This window comes from Melanaphis sacchari, unplaced genomic scaffold (assembly GCF_002803265.2).
Source record: "Melanaphis sacchari strain LSU unplaced genomic scaffold, SCAv2.0 Contig28_pilon_pilon, whole genome shotgun sequence".
Lineage (NCBI taxonomy): Eukaryota > Metazoa > Arthropoda > Insecta > Hemiptera > Aphididae > Melanaphis > Melanaphis sacchari.
In genome coordinates, this window is record NW_020271162.1 from 1,067,211 (window position 1) to 1,088,637 (window position 21,427).

The window sequence follows — 21,427 nt, forward strand, 5'->3', positions numbered from 1 at the left end:
ATAAATTTTTTTATGTCTAACAGTATAATATATATAATATATAATATATATAATATATATCTAATATCTAAACAATATATTTACAAAAACATTTTAAATAACGAGTGCTTTACATTAAATACACCACATGCTATATGGAAAATAATAATATAATCATTTCACGAACACTCTAAGTTTCTTTTTCGGGTGACACTAAAAAAAAAAAAAAACAATTTTGCAAAAAACTAGATTTGTGTGAAAATTTTCATTTTTCTTTGATATTTTTCCCGATTAAATAAATAAAAAAAAAACTGAAAATGTTATACTTTTGACGCATCAAAGTACAGATCATATCTAATAAAAATTTCAAAAAAAAATTTTTAAATTCCGACTAGAAGAATTTAAAATAAACTTCATAATAAATTAAATAAATTATTGTCAAATTATTTTCGGAGTAAAATTCAACTCAGTGCATCGGAATGTGTGTAGGTTTATTTTTCTCCAAAAAACGGCAGTGACGACAAATTAAAATAATCTTTTCAAAAATTTTATATAAATTGACAAGCATGAAAAATTTTTCTATGTTAAACATCTCAAGGGGATTGCAAACCATTTTCAAGAAGCTCAATATAGGCATTTACAATCACATGAAAATGTCCATCGGTAGGATCGACATAAGATTGGTACTGCATTTTGGTCAAACTAACAGACCATTTCCAATCCCTTTAAAGACCATCGCTACGGTCGTATAAAATCCCCTTATAATCTTTTGGAACCTTATGTATAATAATAATAATAATGTTATGATGCGAAGGAGTATAAATAAATAAATATACATAAATCGTATAAATAGAACGCCGCGTAAAAGTTTGAGAACGGCGCGCGTGCGGATATCGAAATAAATCACGGACCACCTGATACCACGCAAACATATACACGACGAACCTATTATACGGAAGACTGGACTGCACACCGCCAATCGCGCGTATATTACAGTACACTGCACGGGCCGCCGTCGACTGGACCTTCCGGCCTCACCGCCCGCCAAACGATTTCCACTTCCGGTTGAACACCTCGTGAAATACGGAAACGATCGTCACACCCGCCGCCGTTGGTGCTATTATAATATAACGACTAACATGGTCCGCAAACGGCAGCACACATCACACACGTACACCTGTAGTACCTATACATAATATGATATATAATATATAAACATGTATGGCCTGTAGTTTCCTGTACATTAAAGGCCCGCAGGACGTTTGTATATTATAATATATTATTATATTTTAAACATTTTTTCCTCGTCTTACTCCGCCCCGCCCCCCCGTGTAGTCCCACGCGTCCTATTCAAATCCCGCCCGCGATATTATTCACGTCGCGCGGCTACATCTCGCTACACAGCTATTTATTATTTTACACATTTTTTTTCCTTCTCCTCTATCCTTCATTTTTTTTCTCTCCTCATATTTACCGTCACCCTATCTCAGCGTCGTATGTACACGTACGACTGTGCGTGTGTGTGTGTGTGTGTGTGTGTGTGTATAGCCACCAAAAATATTTTTGATTCCGATCACGCGTGTGCTGGGTGCGGCTGCAGTTTCTCGGCTGTATACATCGCACACGACCCTAGCGATCTGACGAGGGCGCGAGCACACAGCTGCGCGCGACAACAACCCACGGTCTTGAGCCTTTTCGACGGCCGCGCGTTGTGCACCTCTTCCTTCGGTAACAACGCAGACATCGTCGTCGGCCGCCGCACCGAAATTCCATTTTCCTCTTTTCTTTTGCATTTCTATAATATTATTATATACATACATATATATATATTATATTATGTACACCATTGCTCTTTCACCGCGTCGCGTCTCCGCAAAAGCGGACCTCACCCCGCCCACGATCCGTATAATAAAGTGTCTGCAGACTGCAGTCGTTCTTTTGTCGGCGATGACAAAGGATACAATTTGAAGCGTTAAAAATCGTAAAAAAATATATCTACTTTTGCTCCTTCCCACCCTCCATCACCACAGGAACAGCTAAGGACGTGACGTCTCCGCAATGGTTTATCTCAATATATTACGATGCGCATATTATTCGTCTATTTTGCAACTATTATTATTCATTCAGTCATACATATACAATAAACTATACATGCATTTGTATATATATTATATATTTATGCGTATATAGACGCATCGTTCCCTCTCACAATTTTTCGATAAACGTGGTATCCATATTCCACATAATACACTGGAGGTGGACATCTCAGTACCACTCTTAAAGCACTTTACAATTCCTATACAGGCGTTTTTCGTTAATATGGTATGTTATGTTTGGTATTGGTTACAGATGTCTAATATGATGTGGTGTTAATACGTCGACCGAGTTGCAAAATATTTCGACTTTACGATATTTTATGGTACCAACTAGTCGATATCATGAATTTACCAATCTGTAGAAAATATTTAAGTTTTAAACAGTTACGCGAACACAGCATACGGCACAACGTCTTAATATACCAATTATAATTGTATATAAGAGTACGACCAAGTAGTAAAGATGTATAATCTGATCGCGGAATCCATATCATAATCAAATTCAAAAATGTACAGTTGTATAATCAGCTGCAGTCACAATATATCAAGGTTTATAGTTTATACGCATATAAAAATATTAGCACATGATGCCTAGTTTCGGAAAGATCAAAGAATATAGGTCGAGGACGGTCGTGTAAATATATGTAATCTAAATAATCTAATTAGTCCGCACACCAAAATGTCTAACTGAGATAAGTCTCGCGACGAGACACTCATCAAATCATGATATGATATACCGTTTGAATAGAGTGGAATATCAAAAGCATATTCATTTAAAATACCTTGAGTCAACATCTTTTTAATAATATAATAGGTACATTATGCCACACGAAGTGAAACTTTTTCAAAAAGTTCCAAGAGTGCCTGCACATCAAACATTAGTATCTACGATTACCTATTCATTTTTATTTTTCGCCAAAAAGATTAATTAGACATTGAATAGGATTCAGAAAACACAATTAAACAAAACACTCTAATACCTATAAACCTGCAGTATGTATACACATTTTAACCTTCCTAATATAACCACAAAATAGACAATTCATGTGGCACTTTTTATTCGCAAGACATACTAAAATCGGAATATTATACTAGATATTTTAATTTGAGAATTTAATTATCAATGTCTTATCAATAAAGAAAAGCTACAAAGATCTTAATTTTTAAAATTTATAAATAAAAATATATGCTCAGTCATCATAAAGTGTATTAAAAATGTAATATAAGATCACTCTAAATTATTTTTATAACAATTTAAAATACCTGAAACATAGATATTTTTTAAACCTTTGTCCAAAGCACAAAAGTTTAAAAATTATTTTGTAATATTAATACATTATACTATAAACAATTTTCAACTTTAATAATTAAAATTGTTAAAAATCTAATATAATGCTCCTTATATTATGTTGTTATTACTAAAACCTATAAATATTATTCGAAGTGAATTAAAACTTTTTGTCATTATGTATCTTTTTAACAACCATATACGTAATTACAATTAAAAAATATTTAGATTAATTATAATAGATTAATAATTAATTATATTATGTATGATATAAACGTATATATGGTAGAAAAATAATAATACTAAAAAAAAATGTATATCTTCTGCTAAAATTAATTTAACTTGCGTAATATTGATAATTAAATAAATTACTAATGAGTAATGACCATATAAAATATACAATAAATTATCCTTAGTAATAAAGGGTGATAGACCGTACCCGCTGAAAATCATTTTTCGTATGCAATAGTTTATCGTTAAATTCAATTTAACACGCGATTTACAATGGTCTATCACTCAATAATGGGGTACTCTCAACACCTATACTTTTTTTATATTGGTATACCGATACGATCCCATCAACACGCAAGTTTATTATGAGTTTAATCAACCCAGAAATATTGAGAGAAAAAATAAGTCTTCGTTATTATTTGATTTTATAAATAAATTACAATTTTTTTTTATTTTTTTACTATGAAAATATACATTAGATGTATTTGAAAAAAAAAACTTGATGTTGATAACAAAATGTATATTATTTCAACTAAATTGTTTCATATATGTTGACACATATAACTAATATAGTTACAAGAAAAAAATGATGATAATAAATAATAAATATCAATAAATAAATATAATAATATACATTATGAGAACAACCAATAGATATCTGGCATAAGGTAAGGTTTTTTTTTAATTTGTTGTAAAAATAAATAGGTAATAAACAATAATACAAATAATTAACTAGTTAAGATAAGTTCTCGATATTTATATCGATTTATTCAATAATAATAACTTTATCTCAAGAGTTATAGTATAGGAGATATGAATACATGATTATTCATTACAAGTAATGACAATTAAAATAAATACATTTCGTTAACATGGTAAATAAATTACAAAACTATATTGCACAAAGTCATCATTTGGATATAATAATAAAAAACCGATCGATCATTAATCGCATCTTACCTGTAGCAATTCATTCGATCATATTCCATTTACACACGCACACACATCATAATTATATAATATTATAGTCTATACTCTACAAATTAATGAATGCCCTCGCAATGAAAACATCCGTACAGGGTAAGGTCAAATTGCACTCAGGACAGAATAATGTGATACTCAAATTATTTAATCAGGTTCAAAAAAGATAATGTTCAAATTGCATTCAATTCCATTACAAAAAAAATGATCTATTTACAAGCGAATACATAATCTCAGTCAATAGTCGTGAATATAGTTTGTATTTTTAATATTTTAAGTTCATTGTTATTATTGTGATAATATTATATAAGCGAGTAGATAACTACAATTTAAAAATGATCATCATTACTTTAAAATATATAAATTTTTTTTCAAAATTAATTTATAATAATATAAAAATTAGTTATTTTTTCAAAGCGAATGAATAAATATAATTTAAATACTCGTAATAAAAAAACATGTTATCTATTTACGTTTAATTTAAACCTATTATAGTTACGATGTGTCATAATAACATTTGTGATACTAAATCGATCGACACATATCACATACAATTTTCAACTAAAATTAATAGTTGCAAGTTCTATGGAATGATTATTTAGATAGAATGCAATTTTAATGTTTAACATTATCTGATTTTAACCCGAGAGCAATTCGAACATTTTGGTTTAGGTAAGAAGTACAGTTTGATAATCCCTGTTTGACGTGAATAAGATTCATTGCCTTGATAAAATATTTAGCTCGTTCCATTGAGCATATATTGGTTAAATTTATTACTTCGTCGATTTTTATTGTGACCATATCAAAAACATAATATTAAGTTACACTTTCAAAAAATCTATAACGTCGAATTTAATATTATATTAGGTATCCGTTGATACGAAATCGAATTATTATAGTCGTTTCGTTCGTTACATAAACCACAAATACGAGGTTACCAGGCGATTGTTAATAAACAGTTAAAGTTATTTTTCGATTGGTTCAGCATTCATATCATTATAAAAAAGTTTAACAGATAGATAATTATGGTTGAATAAAATCAATACCTTTATTATGAGTATTATTGTGATATTTTAAATCAATGAAAATACGCTTACTATAATTACCCGATGAAAATAGTAGAGTATCCGTGTAATGGAATTTGCATACATGAAATGATCTCATTCTTATTCGCATAGCTTTTGTTCCGTTCTCCGGACTTTTATATTTCATTTCTACCACTTCGAAATGTGTTCAATTTGTTTTCGTTTAATATACAGCGCAGATATAGGTGTGTATAGTATTGTGGAACGAACAATGAAACATTTTTTTTTCACTTTATATAAACTCGGAAATAATGAAAATTGAATTGACTTTTTATCTTACGGTTTGCCGCTGAAATAATATTTTGGCCTATATAATATTATGTACTCGTATAAAATAAACAGAATACAATAGTAATTTAAAAAAAATACATTTACCGTTTGCCGAGATCAGAAACTTACAAAGCACAATAATACAGTTCCTAACCGGAATATAACAATAATTTTAAATATGTTGGTGCTGTTTCTTTTTCAAACTTATCGTCACTCGACAGATTAATGATGACTTCTAGGCGTCTTTTGCTTATAAATATTGTCGGATGGAAGAGCATTTTAAATGGGATTAACATTGTACAATGGGTACAAAACAAAATTAAAGGATAGGTATATCATAATATATACGACAGTTTTCAATCGAACATTTTAATCGTAAATAATAAACTATACAAATTAAAGAATATTGATTTTAAAATAAAATAATAATAACAAATAACCATACATCAAATAACCAGAACTTTTTGATTTACATAAAAAATACTATTAAATACTTTCAATTCTACGAAAAAAAAACAGAACATAATATTATCAAAATTTAATTTTTAATTTTTATCTTTTATACATACACACATATATATATGTATGCAATACACACATAATGATTTAATATTTATTATACATAAATGAAGAAATATATATGTATAAAGTAAAATAATAATGTATGAAAATATCGAGGACTAATTAGTATCGTAAATGCATATATATTCATAAATTATATGTGCACACAAACACGAGACATAATTAATTTATTTTTTTTTTTTTTGTATAAAATATAATTACACATCATATAATATGCAGTGTTAGATATTAGTTAGTAGCCGGAGTAGGGAGCTGTTCATCACTATTTTAGTTTGTCCTAGTTTTATTTGGGTAATTAGTTATTAAAGTTCTCTCTGCTATATTATAAATGTCACAACAGATTGATTCATTTGTTTACTAAATATCTGTAATCGATAATATAGCTACCATATACTAGCTTGAGTTATACATAGCATATTACAACGCGATTTACTCTGCAGTAATAAATCATACATCCAAAAACGAGTTTTTTAGTAACGTTATAATGCTGAATATAATGTACTTATATTTTTTTAATTGTCAATTTTTAAATATTTGTGACTGACTGAAATGTGAAAATATTTTATGTTTTGATATATTAATCAAATAATTAAATTAAAAAAAAAAAAGTATTGAACAAGATAAAACTATAAGCAATACACATAAATTAATTTTGTTATATTTCAGATCATAATTTAATTTTATGCCTCATACCTGTTTATTTTAAAAAACTAAGTGTGCCTATCAAACTCCATTCGATTGTGTTAAATATTATTAAATCGTACGACACATCACTTTTTAACGTACACACTTAGAGTGATTAATATTTGAATTTGACATATTCAAGTTGACAGACCAATTAATTAGAATTTTTAACGTAAAGCTTTATTTATGTTTGTTTTTAAACATCAGTATATATTTTTTGTATAGGTAATCTATATTTAAAAATATAATCGTTGAGAAAATGTATTTTTTTATCTAAAATAAAAAAAATTGTAGTCAAATAAATAATGATATATGTGTGAAGTTAATAAGAGTTTAAATATTATAGATAGAATAGATTTGTTTATTTTAATCTTTATTATAAATTTATTCAATTTGATATTTTTGATAATTTTAAATTTAATTACGTATATTCAGTGTAAAACCTAATTTCGAACGCCAAAATATTGAATATTAAAATACAGAGTTTTTCATTGTTTTATTCACTACCTAATTATATAGTCCTTATTATTATTTTTTTTTTTTATGATGACGGTATCACCATCACTCAATAAAGCTATTCCAGTTACTTAAACATTTTAATATTCAATAAAAGAAAATAATAATTTTTACGTTTGAAGTTGAAAATAGAAATTTAGTTTAGGGTGAAAAAAAAATGCAATCGTTAACAAAACTGTGCTGTTTATGGGCTCGTTTATAGCAAATATTCCGGCTACTGCACTGCACTGATACGCATATCGTAATTATTATCGTTATTATTATTATTTATTAGATACGTACTCGTCTTCCGACTGATCAATGCGTATCGAAAGACTGTATATTATAAATTTATTATTATTTACATAAAAAAAAACAAAACCGAAGCCCTCGGCTACCGTTTTCTCTTCTACTCGTCGTCATACACGATAATAAGTAGTATAAGCCTTACCGCGACGGTGGAGAACGATATGCGCGCGGCGCACGTCTAGTCCGGTCGGTGGTCTTGGGCGGCGGAAGCGGAAGAGACGGACGGTGGTCCGGGCGATCCGCGGGCGGCCGTCGCGTTCCTGTGGCCGCCGCCGCCGCCGCTGCACATTATCAGCTGCTGCTGCAACTGTTGGAGCCACCACGGCGGCGTGGCAAGCGGCGACTCCGTTGTCGGCGGTAGCGGAGGCGGCGATGACGACGAGGACGACGACTGCGGCCAACCGCACTGGACGGCGGCCGACATGGCGGCAGCGGTGCAGGCTGTGCCGGCGGCCGGTTCCGGTAGAACCGGCAGTGGTTTTCATATGACGTGCTGCGCGTGTAGTCCGGCCGGCCCGACGCGATCCGGTTTGACCAGCAAGGCGATGGGCCGCTTGATGACGGCCGCTGCAGCGGCTGCGGTGGACAACAGCGGCGGCGGCGGGAGCTGGGCGGGCGGCGACGGCGTGGACGACGACGTGGACGACTCGTGCGCTGGCCGGGGCGGCTGCAACGGTTGCAGCGACGACTGCGCCGGACGTTCCGCGTGCTGGCCGCACTCGGCGCAGTTGACCGGACAACCGCCGTTGGAGCCAGCCGCGGCCATCATCGGCCACCCGGTGGCCAACGAGACGGCGCGCGAGTACAGCGAACTACCGTAGAGCGCGTGCAGCGCTAGATCGTGGACGGCTTTGCCCGCGGCGGCCGCTTCGGTGCCACCGCCGCCGCCGCCGGCCACCGTTGACAGGTCCTTGGCCACCTGTTGGTAGAACGACGACGGGTAGTGGTGGTGTTGGTACGGCGAGAAGTAGGCGCGCGGGAATTTGGCCACGGCCACCGCGGTGGCGGGCGACTGGTGTTCGCCGGCCGTCGGCATCTGCGCCAACGACCCGATGGCTGAAGCCGAGGTAGACCCGCCACCACCGCCGGCGCCGCCCGCGGCCGACGCTTCGTGTTGCGGCAACAGGTCGCGCACCGAGTACGACACCGGTTTGCCGGACACCGCCGCACCAGTGTCGGAAGTTTTCTTCTGTACCATCGTCTTCGGCTTGCGCCGAGGACGGTATTTGTAGTCCGGATGCTCCTTCATGTGTAGCGCCCTGTAAAAATTACAAATTAATACGCACACTGTACAGATTTCGTGATAGTATTATTATATTATTATTGTCGTAGGTTAGGTTACGATTTCGGATGTATAAAATACGATTGAGTCTCGGTAGCTGGAATCTCGAGGGGAATACAAATAATTTTGACTTAAAAATATTTCGATAAAATAATTTTATTATTTTGGAAAAATAACGCAATTCGTGAATTTTATAAGTTTAATGCGTGTTTTATTAGTAGTCAGTACTAGTAAATACATTTATGTTACATATTTCTATTTACAGAGTTATACACATTATGTTTGTTGACAAACAAATCTATATTAATTATACAATTTTCATCATAAACATAATTAATAGATTTTTCATTATTCTTTTATTTTATTAAGACATAAGCAAAACAGTGATAGATAAAAATTAACTGACTGATGAAAATGCTTAAAACCGATTTGATTCCGACTATTTTCTAATAAAAAAAAAAACCTTTATTTTATACAAATTTTACCGACTATCTGAGTCATCGGACGACACATTTTTCCACTTATTTTACTTTATGTATTACATTTTTAAATTTTGAATAATAAGAATTTTAAAATGTTAGTAGGTACAAAGAATAATTAAAAAATTAGTTTCTAAGTGTATTTTACAACGAATTCAAGTTTTTTTTCAAGTACTTTACTTTATAGAATGAATAAGTTTCATACAATACAATTAGTAAAATATTGAAAAATTCAAACAAAAAATAACGAAGTAATTAATATTTGTGAAGCATATTATTAAGATGTGCGAACACGTGCTAACGAAACAACATTCGGGAACCTACGAAGTACGTCAACTTGTGTGGTTTGTTTTAATCGAAACGATAATAAACTTCATCAATGTCGTATTTACAAGGGTAGGGTATTCGAGTAATATATCAACCTACAAAGCATATTACACCTGAGCGGAATGATGAATGTATTGATTTTATTATTATTATTTTATGTATGTTATCAACTTTAAGAAAAATAAAAATAATTGAATCATTGAGATTTTCCGGTTTTTAGTAGCGGCCTACATTATTTATTTTTTAAACATATCATTGTCAAAACATATTGGCTACATATAGACATTTGAAAGTTTTTTAATTTTTATTTACTTTATGTTGATAATAATGTTTTCCCTTTAAAACATATACAATAAGGTTCTTAAAAAATTAACTGAGATAAAATTTAAAAAAATTTTTATTTATTACAACTGTTTATTATTTATTATTATTTTTTTTATATTTTTGTATTGTTATTAGAAGTTATTCGCTACATCTAAAACTATTTGAGTAATAGACAAAATATTGTGTATATGTTTACATAGTTAATGACATTATATATCATAAAAATATGTTTACATTACAACAATACTTACGAAAAAAGCTACATCATTGTTTTATCACTACAGACGTCTAGACATAACTAGTATTCTACAAAATTAAATTTGATAAAATATAAACCATCCTATTAACATCAACCTAACACCACTAGATCCAAATTGATACAGAACTAGACTATAGATACATATTCATTAAAAATACATTTAAGTTTATTAAAAATATAGAAGATACAATCTAACAATATGTTAAAATTATCTAAACATAAAATAATTATTTTTTAAATATTATCTTTAAATAATATTAGTTATTTATTGTATTTTAAAATTTTAAAAACTAATAATTGTTGGGCCTTGAAACTTTGCACCACTAACATAATAAATTACTTTCTAAACCAATAACAAAACATTTTCAAGATTCTACAATTAACATTATAAATTATTATAAGTAATACGTGACTTTTTGGGTAAAAATGAGTTTAACTTGGCAAATAAGTAAAAACTAATAATAATAATAAAAATATAATATAACATAAACTTATAAATATAATATATTTTAAATGCTAATACATCCATCGATTATTTTTTTTTTTTGTTTCATACAATAATTAATTTAGATTTTTATACAATAAACTCAATAAAATATTTAATTACTTAATGATTATTATTAAAGACAGTTGAGGAAAAAAATGAATAATACTGAAAAAATTTAAAATAATAGTGTTTGTATTTTTGTTTAAAAATATATTAAAATAACAATATTGATCCATAATTCTATCGATATTATAGGGCATGATATTAAATCGTATAAATAATAAATTTAGTGGAATATTCTTTTTAAAAAACAATTATTATTCTATGAAGTAAGATTAAATTAATTTTGCTTTAACGCCTTTAACAATAATAGTAAATAATATGATATTTTGTATTTATTTTAGATGACAATAAATTACTTATCAAACATTATTGTTATTGTTTCATTAATCCATATTTTATAATATTATATATATATATAATAATGGTGACATTCAGTATTTGAGAGATACATAAATAAATAATTAAGATGTTATGTTTCCCAGTTCTCCAAGATGTATATGTAATCATGATTATATCAATATTAGTTTATATGATTTTATGATATAAATAAATTGTTCAAAAGTATCATCTTAAATACTTTAAAACTACGTATTAAAATAAAATAACTAAGAATAAACAAATCCTAACCTCTTGTTCTTAGAGTGTTTATAAATTCGGGTGGATTGTTTTCAAATCTGGTTGAAAATATTTTTGTCAAATATAGTATTTGCATTTGACACGATTCTTTAAATACCCGATCACAATAATGACCACTCCTTTTGGAATTTCAATATTGCCTTACAAAAAAAGCATATTTTATTTGTTCTTCATACTCCTAATTCAGAACGTACAATTACACTTGACAATTGTCACCACTTAACTGAATCTCCACATGTGAAAAGCTTAACCTAACCCAACACGTACAGTTAACATAATAAGAAACGTTTAAATTTATATAATTAATATTCGAATTTCCACACGAATTTAAATAATATTCATTTATAGTTAATTAAAAAACAACCATTTAGAGAATTTTCAAGCAGAAATGAAAAAAAATTCAAACATAGATTTTGAAAAAAAAACAGCAATATAATAATGATCAGTTTTTAGTAATCTTAAGTGTATTTGTCTAAAAATGAGAATATTTCAATGACATGCTAATTAAATTATCATTCATCATCTTATATTTTTGTTGTATCATTTGTTTAGCATTATGATTATAAATAAATATTCAACTATTTTATTGGCTGTACAATCATATTTTAAACAATTATAACTGTATAATCATATTAATAAATCAAATCGGAAATAATCAATATTTAATTAATAATCGTCCAGCAAAATTCATTTTACATAAACGCATATTACAGATATCTTGAAACATTATAACACATTATCATCTTTATTTGTTTGATTAATTTAATTGATTTAGTTTTTTCGATTTATCTAAGTACACAGAATTATTAAATCAATAAACACAATGACCTTTTTTTAAATACATAATTGTTCGAGGAAGTAATATAATTCTTTGTCAATTATTTTCTCCGACTTTAATTGATTGTAATAAAATATAACCCAATAATATGGAATTCATTTACTTATTCTGTCTTAGTTGTTCGTGATAATAAAAATTCAATAAAGAACAAAACAATAAAAATGTTATAATTTGGTTATTCATCGAATAAAGTAAACGATTTCAATAACACATATGATAAGGCACCGCGATAAAAATTATAACTTGAAATGTGTATAATATTGCCACGATAAGGATAAAATTTTAAGTCTCTAATTAAATGTTTTGAACTACCTAGCCTAAAACTTAAATATTTCTCAAACTAATAATTATACACCACAAACGTATATTTTGTGTGGAAAGTGATGACTGATATGACTTATAGTTTATACTAACTTTATATACAATGAGTATCCCAATTATCTGACATATATGAAAGTAGTTTTAATATAAAATCGTCATATTTCTGTGATATACAATGTATAACATATGGTTTTCAATTTTAGTTTTGTGTCGAAATTAAATAGCGCCTAAATTAAGTAGTATCAAAATTACTTAAATTGAAATGCTGCAGCATACACCCAATAGCCGTTCGTCCAAATGATCGCGTTCATTTTACGCGCGTCGAAATTACGTAAGTGCATTCATATTTTTTATATCTACATAAGAACTGTAAATGTTTAACACATAAAACAATAAATCATAAGAACCGACACTACAGCTTAAAAAAACATAAAATATATATCACTGTAAGTGCCTGATTTAATTTCCATTTGTCGTATATAATTAACCGATATTCATCAAACATATGACTAATAAACTGCAAAACACATAAGTTTCAATTTGTATACGTTTATAGATTTACACTGAAAAAAAAAAATCCGCGTTTCCGTTGAATTTCGCGCAGATCGAATTATGATCATAATAAACCATTTGTAAATTGAACATGTCAGGTATAATAATGTACATGAATAGTATGGCGTTATGCTATCGGTAAATATGAATTTATACAAATAAATAATACATAATTGTATTTTATTCTATACACAAACGATTAGAAATAATTGATTATTTAATGCTGTGCATATATATTATTTCAGATAGATAACGAAGCGTCAAAAGAAACTGATTTATCTACAAACTTATGATACGAGTACTTTGTAAAAAAATAAAATACGAAATAACAAATGATTATCATTTACTTTAACTATACCAACAAAATCCTAAAATGCAGTAATTTACGAAGCCACATTATTTAGCAAATAATATACATACATAATCCCTACAAACAGTAGAACTACACGACGTCCAGACCAGCAGTATAGTTATACGTATACCTACTATAATTAATGATGTAAAAAAAATATACCTTTAATGTGTTTATATTTGTATAAATCAATTTTGTAATACCTATCGGCCGTTCTAGAGCTGTTAGCCCAGAATTCTATAAAGTGAATGAAAAACATTTTTTCACACGTTCATCGCGGTCTTTGTTTGACTCACTCTCCATCTCTCTTTCTCTAGGTTTGTAGTCACTATAGTCTCTACATGTAAATTTGAGCTTTCTTGTCAGCGCATGCTTAGGAAGTCAACTCATTGTTTGCGAGCACAAATATTACAATACGTTTACACACACGTGAGCGCTAAACATTAATTCACAAAAAGTATAACAATAATATTATTATGGAACACTCACAGCCTCCCGGAAACTATCAAAGTGGTCTAAAATCTGTACCACCGGGTAAGTTACTCATAGGATACCTATACTTAACTATTGGGTTTTCTCGAATCCTTTACCGAAATTAAACCTAATCCTTCTTTCTTATATTTCACCTTCAGTGTCAAAAATTTATTATTTCATTTTGAATTTATATAATATTTTAACTTGGCATAAAAATATAAAAATAAATAACCTCAAAAATCTTATTTCTACTAGGTACTTAAACAATCTCTGTTAATTTATTAATTACAAACACTCATAAAGATCATATGTTTTTTGTAAATAGATTTACAAATTAAACTATATTTAAAATTAATTTTTTTTTTAACTTTTATTTTTAATACACACAATCTATAAATAAGTTTTACAATAAACATATTTAAGGATTTACATTATTGGCACGATTGACATGATGAAAATTGAATTTAAATAAATAAATAAATAAATATGAAGTTTACGTGAAGACGCGATCTCAAAAGAAGTTTTTTATAAACGCATAACGTTATTTCATATTTCATATAATTATATAATCGACGGATTTTAACAGCACTCGAGTGCCACCGTTAATTTTTTTACGACACGACGACATACGTCGTATACCACACAGATCATATTATTATGATGTACCGCGGTCGTGCACAAATAATCGTATACCTTCACGGCACAGAATATCGTCTGATTGATGAAAACAAAACAAAACAAAATAATAATAATAATGAGTTTAAAAAAAAAAAACCCCTTCTCGCGACAATTGTGTGCACACAATAAAAAATAATAACATAATGACGTGTACTCACAACTCGTGTGTGTATGTATATTATATACACGTGTGTGTGTGTGTGTGTGTGAATATATACAACAACGGCACCTTCTACGGCCAACGGACTCGGTCGAAACGATAGAACCGATCGCGGTCGCGGTACAATAGTTCGGTAATTGTGATAAATCGCTTTTATTCATTTATTTAATTTTTCTTCTTCTTCTGCCTCCGTCCACCTCTATCAATACTATCTCTCGGCACACAAACACACACACACGTGTGTGTGTATGTATTTATACGTATTACACGTAGGTACACCGTTGCCGCCGCCGATTATTCTTAATGATTTCAAATAGTCCGTAACCGAAAATCAATCACAAACACACACACACACACACACACACACGACGTTTCGTAAACTTTGATGTCAGCGCGCAACAATAACAACAGTCATCTGGGACAAAACATGTACATTACTCTACGCGCGCCGCACCGCACAAGCACAGCACAACGTTTACACGTCATATTTCGTGTGTATCATACGTATTATATTATACGCACCCTATGCAAGTACACACTACACAATATACGGACGAGACACGCCGACGCGTACACAACACTTTGTAACACGCTATATCATTTGAACGCGTATCCGAGCTGCGGTGTACGACGAGCAAACAACGCATACACCTCTCATACCCCCCTCTGGTCGTGTTACTTATACATATATACATATATATTATATATAGGTATACGAACGATATATATTATTATTATTGTTATTGTAGACTTAACGACGCGCTGATATATATATATATATATATGCCTCTACGTACATCATAATATGCTTGTATACGCGAGCCTGTGTATATGTGTCAAATCGGTCTTTTGTATAGGTAGTAGAAAAAATATTACAAACTTGCAAGGTCTATACATGATATTATGATTATTAACGCAGCTGTTAATTTTGATTTCGTCACTAAAACGATTGGACATTGATCGTCGTGTGAGGCGCAACATTTAAAATTCAAAAATATATGAATATGAATAAACATATATAGGTAAATTGATTATTAAGTGTCAATACTCTAATAGTCTAATCCGATAAATCAACTCCTTATGCCATATACGGCACGTCTCGCGTTAAACGGGGTTACACAAAATTATTCATCTGTTGCTTGCACCCGGTTCAACTATAACTCGTAACACTCCTAAAAATAAACATCCAGAAAAATTAACCTAAAATAACTTCTTTTTTTAAAAAAAAACACCCGAATTAACCGTAACCTGCAAACCAAAACTATCAACATTTTTTTAAAGTCAAAAAATCGAAAACTTTATGTCAACGCTTCTGTGCTGCGGTTTAACGTCAGTATAAAATATACATATCGTGTAACATAAATGGATCTAAATATTCTACTGTAAATTTAACTTTTTAATGATTCACTACCATGTAGATATATATAAACTGACAAACCAATTATATCTGGTTTTAATCAGAGCCTTAAAGTCGGCAGCTTACAGAGCATTAATTACCGAATATTACAACTGATAAGATATAATAATAATATATTAGATCAAAAAATTGAAAAGAGCATTACATTTTTTGATCTAAGCTTAAATCATTATTTAAATCTGTTATCAGTTACAATAGAATTTTGTCCCATACATAAGCATATGGCTACTTAACTTCAATGATATTGTGTGATAGAGACGAATATCTAGTTGTTTTATATGCCTATTGTTCATAACCTAGATAGTAAATTTCATTTATTCTAACTTTTGGGTTTCAAAAAAAAAAAAAAAAAAATGATATGTTCTTATGTTTAATACATGAGTCTTATAATTTTGTATAAAATGTCTATTAAATTAATAATGATATAATTATTTTTTTTAAATAAATTAGTATTATTTGTAACTCTTTTTCTTAAATTCAAAGATAATATATTATCAATATTATTTAATATTCAATTTATATCGTTTTTCATTACTACAACAATGACAGATATCTCACACAGTCAAATATATAAACTGTTGTCATTGTAAAAAAACAAAAAAACGAAACGCGGTATATTGCTCGATATACAATTCGATGCTCTTGATGGCTCTTTCAAAACAAAAATGACACATCCGCGATGACGTTTCTACTAATATACAAACGAGAATGTTATAATTATTAAATCTCTCACGGGGTTAGGTTTTAACAAAATTTAACTGAGTTGCGGATTTACCAAAAACGACTACAATTTAATATTACAATGGTTTAATTAATTGAATACACAAAAAAAAAAAACTATAAAAAATAATGAGTAGCTAGGGACTTTTTGGAATTTCTAATTTAAAATCCGGAATACGAGTGTAAGGTACATGACACGTAACGTCGAACTTGCCAAAAAATTGCTGTATAATTACCTCAAAATCACATAAAATAATAAAACATTATGTGATATATAAAATACATAATATACGCATAGTATCTATAATATGTCCTACATATACCGTCTCTATTTCTGTATGGTCGTATATAGTTTTAATGTCTGTGCAGTGTGCAGTGTGCACTATATAAAAAAAAAAAAAAATAAGTAGTTGGATTGAAATATTGTGATATACGAATATTATTATTTATACATCATATTATATACCATATACGTATGATTTGGTGTTTTAGAAAGAATAAAACGAACTCGCGTTAAACACACACGCGTACCATATATGCTTCACACTATTATATTATGCACATAATTATGGTCCGATGACGAACTGATCGTAACATTTTGTTCAACAACCGTGACAATAACGCGACACAGATTAACTTTTTGTACGCGTATTTAGTGGAAGTAAAATTATCATATTCACACTTACATAGGTAAACTACCCGAGTATAATAAACATATTATTAGTTAAAGAAACTTTATTGCCAGTTCGTCTATAAGTAATCAGACTGTGCGCCGTGCCTCCGTTACAATAGAATAATATTATAATTATATTATACTCTACACGTCTCAAATTCTCAAATAATATATATTATACTACATCTGCTTTATAGGAGTTTTAATAATATTATTGCAATTAAAAGTTATAAATTTTTAAAGACTATATTTTTAATTGTTTTTGTCACTGCACTTAATAAATATAGTACCGCGACAAAATCTTATACAATTGATTTATTATCGAAATTGTCTTAGAGCAGAAATATAGTTGCAGGGCAAATATATTGAAAGAATGAAACGTATAATTAACAAAATTAAATAAAATTATAAATAGTAAATGGGTTTATATTATTATGCTCGTTTTTTGTTTAGCGAACCAACTAAACAGAAACCGAACAACCGGTTCATTTGGTTAGGATGCATGTATATTATATACATACATATATATTATTATAATTTTTTTGACTTTATGTACAAATCTATCGTTGAATATAGCACAAACAAACGAACTACAAATAAATACGTTAATCGCTTTATTATGTACTTATTCATTATCCAACAAAATAACGTTTAAGTTTACTAGAAACTGTTAGTATTACCTAAATCCATTAATTCTAACGCGCTCGGGGGAGAGAAATCGTACTATCGTGATTTTCGAGGAAAACTCGGTATATAATAGTACAAAATTAAATCACGCTTTTGATATGAATTTTTTTTTTACACAGTCACGAAGGTCGTCATCGTTTTCGTCCTATAATATGTATAATATTATTAATATAATAATTTTAAAAAAAAACCCCCCTTCGGAGATAAACAATAACGATAAAATAATATGAAATACGACGACGATGATGATGACGTAAACCACACTAATACTACAAAAATAAACCGAAAAATATGATAAATATAAATATTACCTCAACCGTTTGGCTTCGTCGATGAACGGCCGTTTCTGCGGTTCAGTCAGGAGCTTCCACTCAGCGCCCAACCGCTTGCTGATCTCGGAGTTGTGCATCTTCGGGTTTTCCTGGGCCATCTTGCGACGTTGTCCCCTGGACCACACCATGAACGCGTTCATGGGCCGCTTGATGTGTTGCTGCTGTTGCGCGACCGCCACGGATTCCTGAACGGCCGCGGCCACAGTCGATCCCGCGTTCCCGCCGTGAAGCTGCTGCTGCTGCTGTTGCTGCTGCTGCTGCTGTTGCTGCTGTTGTTGTTGTTGCTGCTGCTGCTGCTGTTGCTGTTGCTGGTGATGGTGGTGCATTTGTTGTTCGTGTTGAGCGCGATGCTGTAAATGATGATGCAACTGTTGGTGCTGGTGCTGCTGGTGCTGGTGATAGGCCGCGGCTGCGGCGGCAGCGGCGGCCGCGTGATGGTGGTTCATCGACGGCGACTGATGTTGGTGCAACAGCATCGCGGCCGCGGCTGCCGCGGCGGCTGCTGCAGCAGCGGCCGCCGCGTTGGCCGGCGGCGTAGTGGTCTTGCCGTTGCTCATGACCTGCACCGGCCGTGAAACGCTGTGACGACGTCCGGCGAACGGGACGGGAATTTTCTCGTTACGGTGCAACGCGTGAAGAGTGCCGGCGAAACGAGCGGACGGGTCGCTGCTGAGAAGACAGTAAATGCACGCACGGCCGATCAGCAGCTGCAGAGGGCCGCACGTCACGGCGTCCGAAATGCGTGTGCAGCACACGCGGCGGCACGCGGTGGCGGCGGCCGTCCGCGGCGCCCCGCCAATGGCGTACCGCCACCGTTCCCGCCTCTTATCGACCGTCAGCCACTTTCTCATTGGCCCGTTCGTCAGCCGCCGCCGCCGACGACGACGTCGTAACGGCAGTCACCGGCAGTCGACGCCGCCGACGTTTTTTCCGACAAACTATAATATCATATGATGCGACAGAAACGCAACAAGTATGTGTGAACGTGTGGTGCACGAGGTGTGTTGTGTTACGACGCGTACGGTGGTAGTATATAATGTATATTGGCAACTGCTGCTAATCGACAGGTCTAAACGGTGTTAAAGGCAACCACCTGCAAGAAATAATACACAAATTTCCGTCGTTATCGCGAGCTTTTCAAAAATAAATAATAATTATCACGTATACCTAAGTTTACGTGCGTTTTATAGAGGATAATTTTCAAACCGCTGCTATAAACGCCTACGTGCATTGTATTATTACCGTATATTATCGCGTGTTTTATATTATATTGTTGTATCTAGCCCACGCAACGATTCAATTTTGTGACCATTGCCATTATTATTAATAATATAATATAATAAAGTTAACAGATTTTTATTTATGGTACAAAATTACATATATTTTAGATCAGAAAAATTTCCATCTCCCGCAGCCGGTTAGGTTAACAGATAATCCTAATGGTAATAGAAAACAAAGATGGCAAATAACTTAAACCCAGCGCACTAAATGCAGTGATGCGCCGATTCTATGGTTCAACTGTGACAAATTTCAAGAAGAATTAAGTGGGTGGGTGTGGACATCTCGAGTTTCAAATTGGTAAAAATTATATAGACTTCAAACTATCATTTCTCAAGAGAAATTTGAAAATCTGCTAAAAAATAATTACAAAAATCTGGAAGTTAATGTTCATTAACTATGGTTAGTTAGGATAGATAGTAGCTGATAAACTATCATATAGAAATTTGTCATAGCCGATTGGTATTCCAGATTACATCAGCGCCATTGCAGCTACACCATCATCTTCAGTGCTGCCTATTTCTGTTGATTACCATTATTAGCATATAATCCCTAATTGTACCTACATCTTAAAATGTATAGCCATGTATACCTATATATTGCAGTCTGTAGTGTCTAAATCTTATATAGTTTCAAATATACAGGTAAAATCTTAAGAGTAATACAAAGATTTTTTATTATTAAATACTTAAGTTTTATCAACTTTTAATTAAAATAGAAAGCAAACTGTAACACACTAACACGTGTAATATGTATAATATATTTGTTCAATCCTCGATGAACAAAATAAGAAAGTCATCAGCACAAACAATTAAAAATTATAATATAATTTTGGTTCGCAAATTGGTTAATAATCGCATATATTATATGATAAATATTGTACCATTCTTAATATACCTATTAGTCGTTATTGACTTTCACTTTACCCTAAAATTGTTCACACAAACGCCATAAACCATTAATCACCAGCTAAATCCTCTTTTTTACAATCTGTCTTTCAATAATACTTTACCCGATACTTCTTTTCGTCACCCAAAACAAATTCGTACACATGGTCTTCTAAACAAACTAGATTAAAAACATTAAGT

General features: G+C 31.5%; 1 protein-coding gene across 2 annotated transcripts in view; it reads right to left on the reverse strand.

Moving 5' to 3' along the window:
• Window positions 1-7,626: 7,626 nt before the first annotated feature.
• The window catches only part of LOC112595646 (transcription factor SOX-1-like), a 29,676-nt gene continuing 15,875 nt past the window's right edge, over window positions 7,627-21,427 (reverse strand). For both annotated transcript variants that reach the window (XM_025340930.1, XM_025340929.1), the window contains 2 exons: window positions 19,041-20,154; window positions 7,627-9,259 (listed from right to left, as the gene is read on the reverse strand). In XM_025340930.1, coding sequence (XP_025196715.1) covers window positions 8,482-9,259; window positions 19,041-19,912 — 1,650 coding nt within the window. In that variant the 5' untranslated portion in view covers window positions 19,913-20,154 and the 3' untranslated portion in view covers window positions 7,627-8,481. The remainder of the gene's footprint in view (window positions 9,260-19,040; window positions 20,155-21,427) is intronic.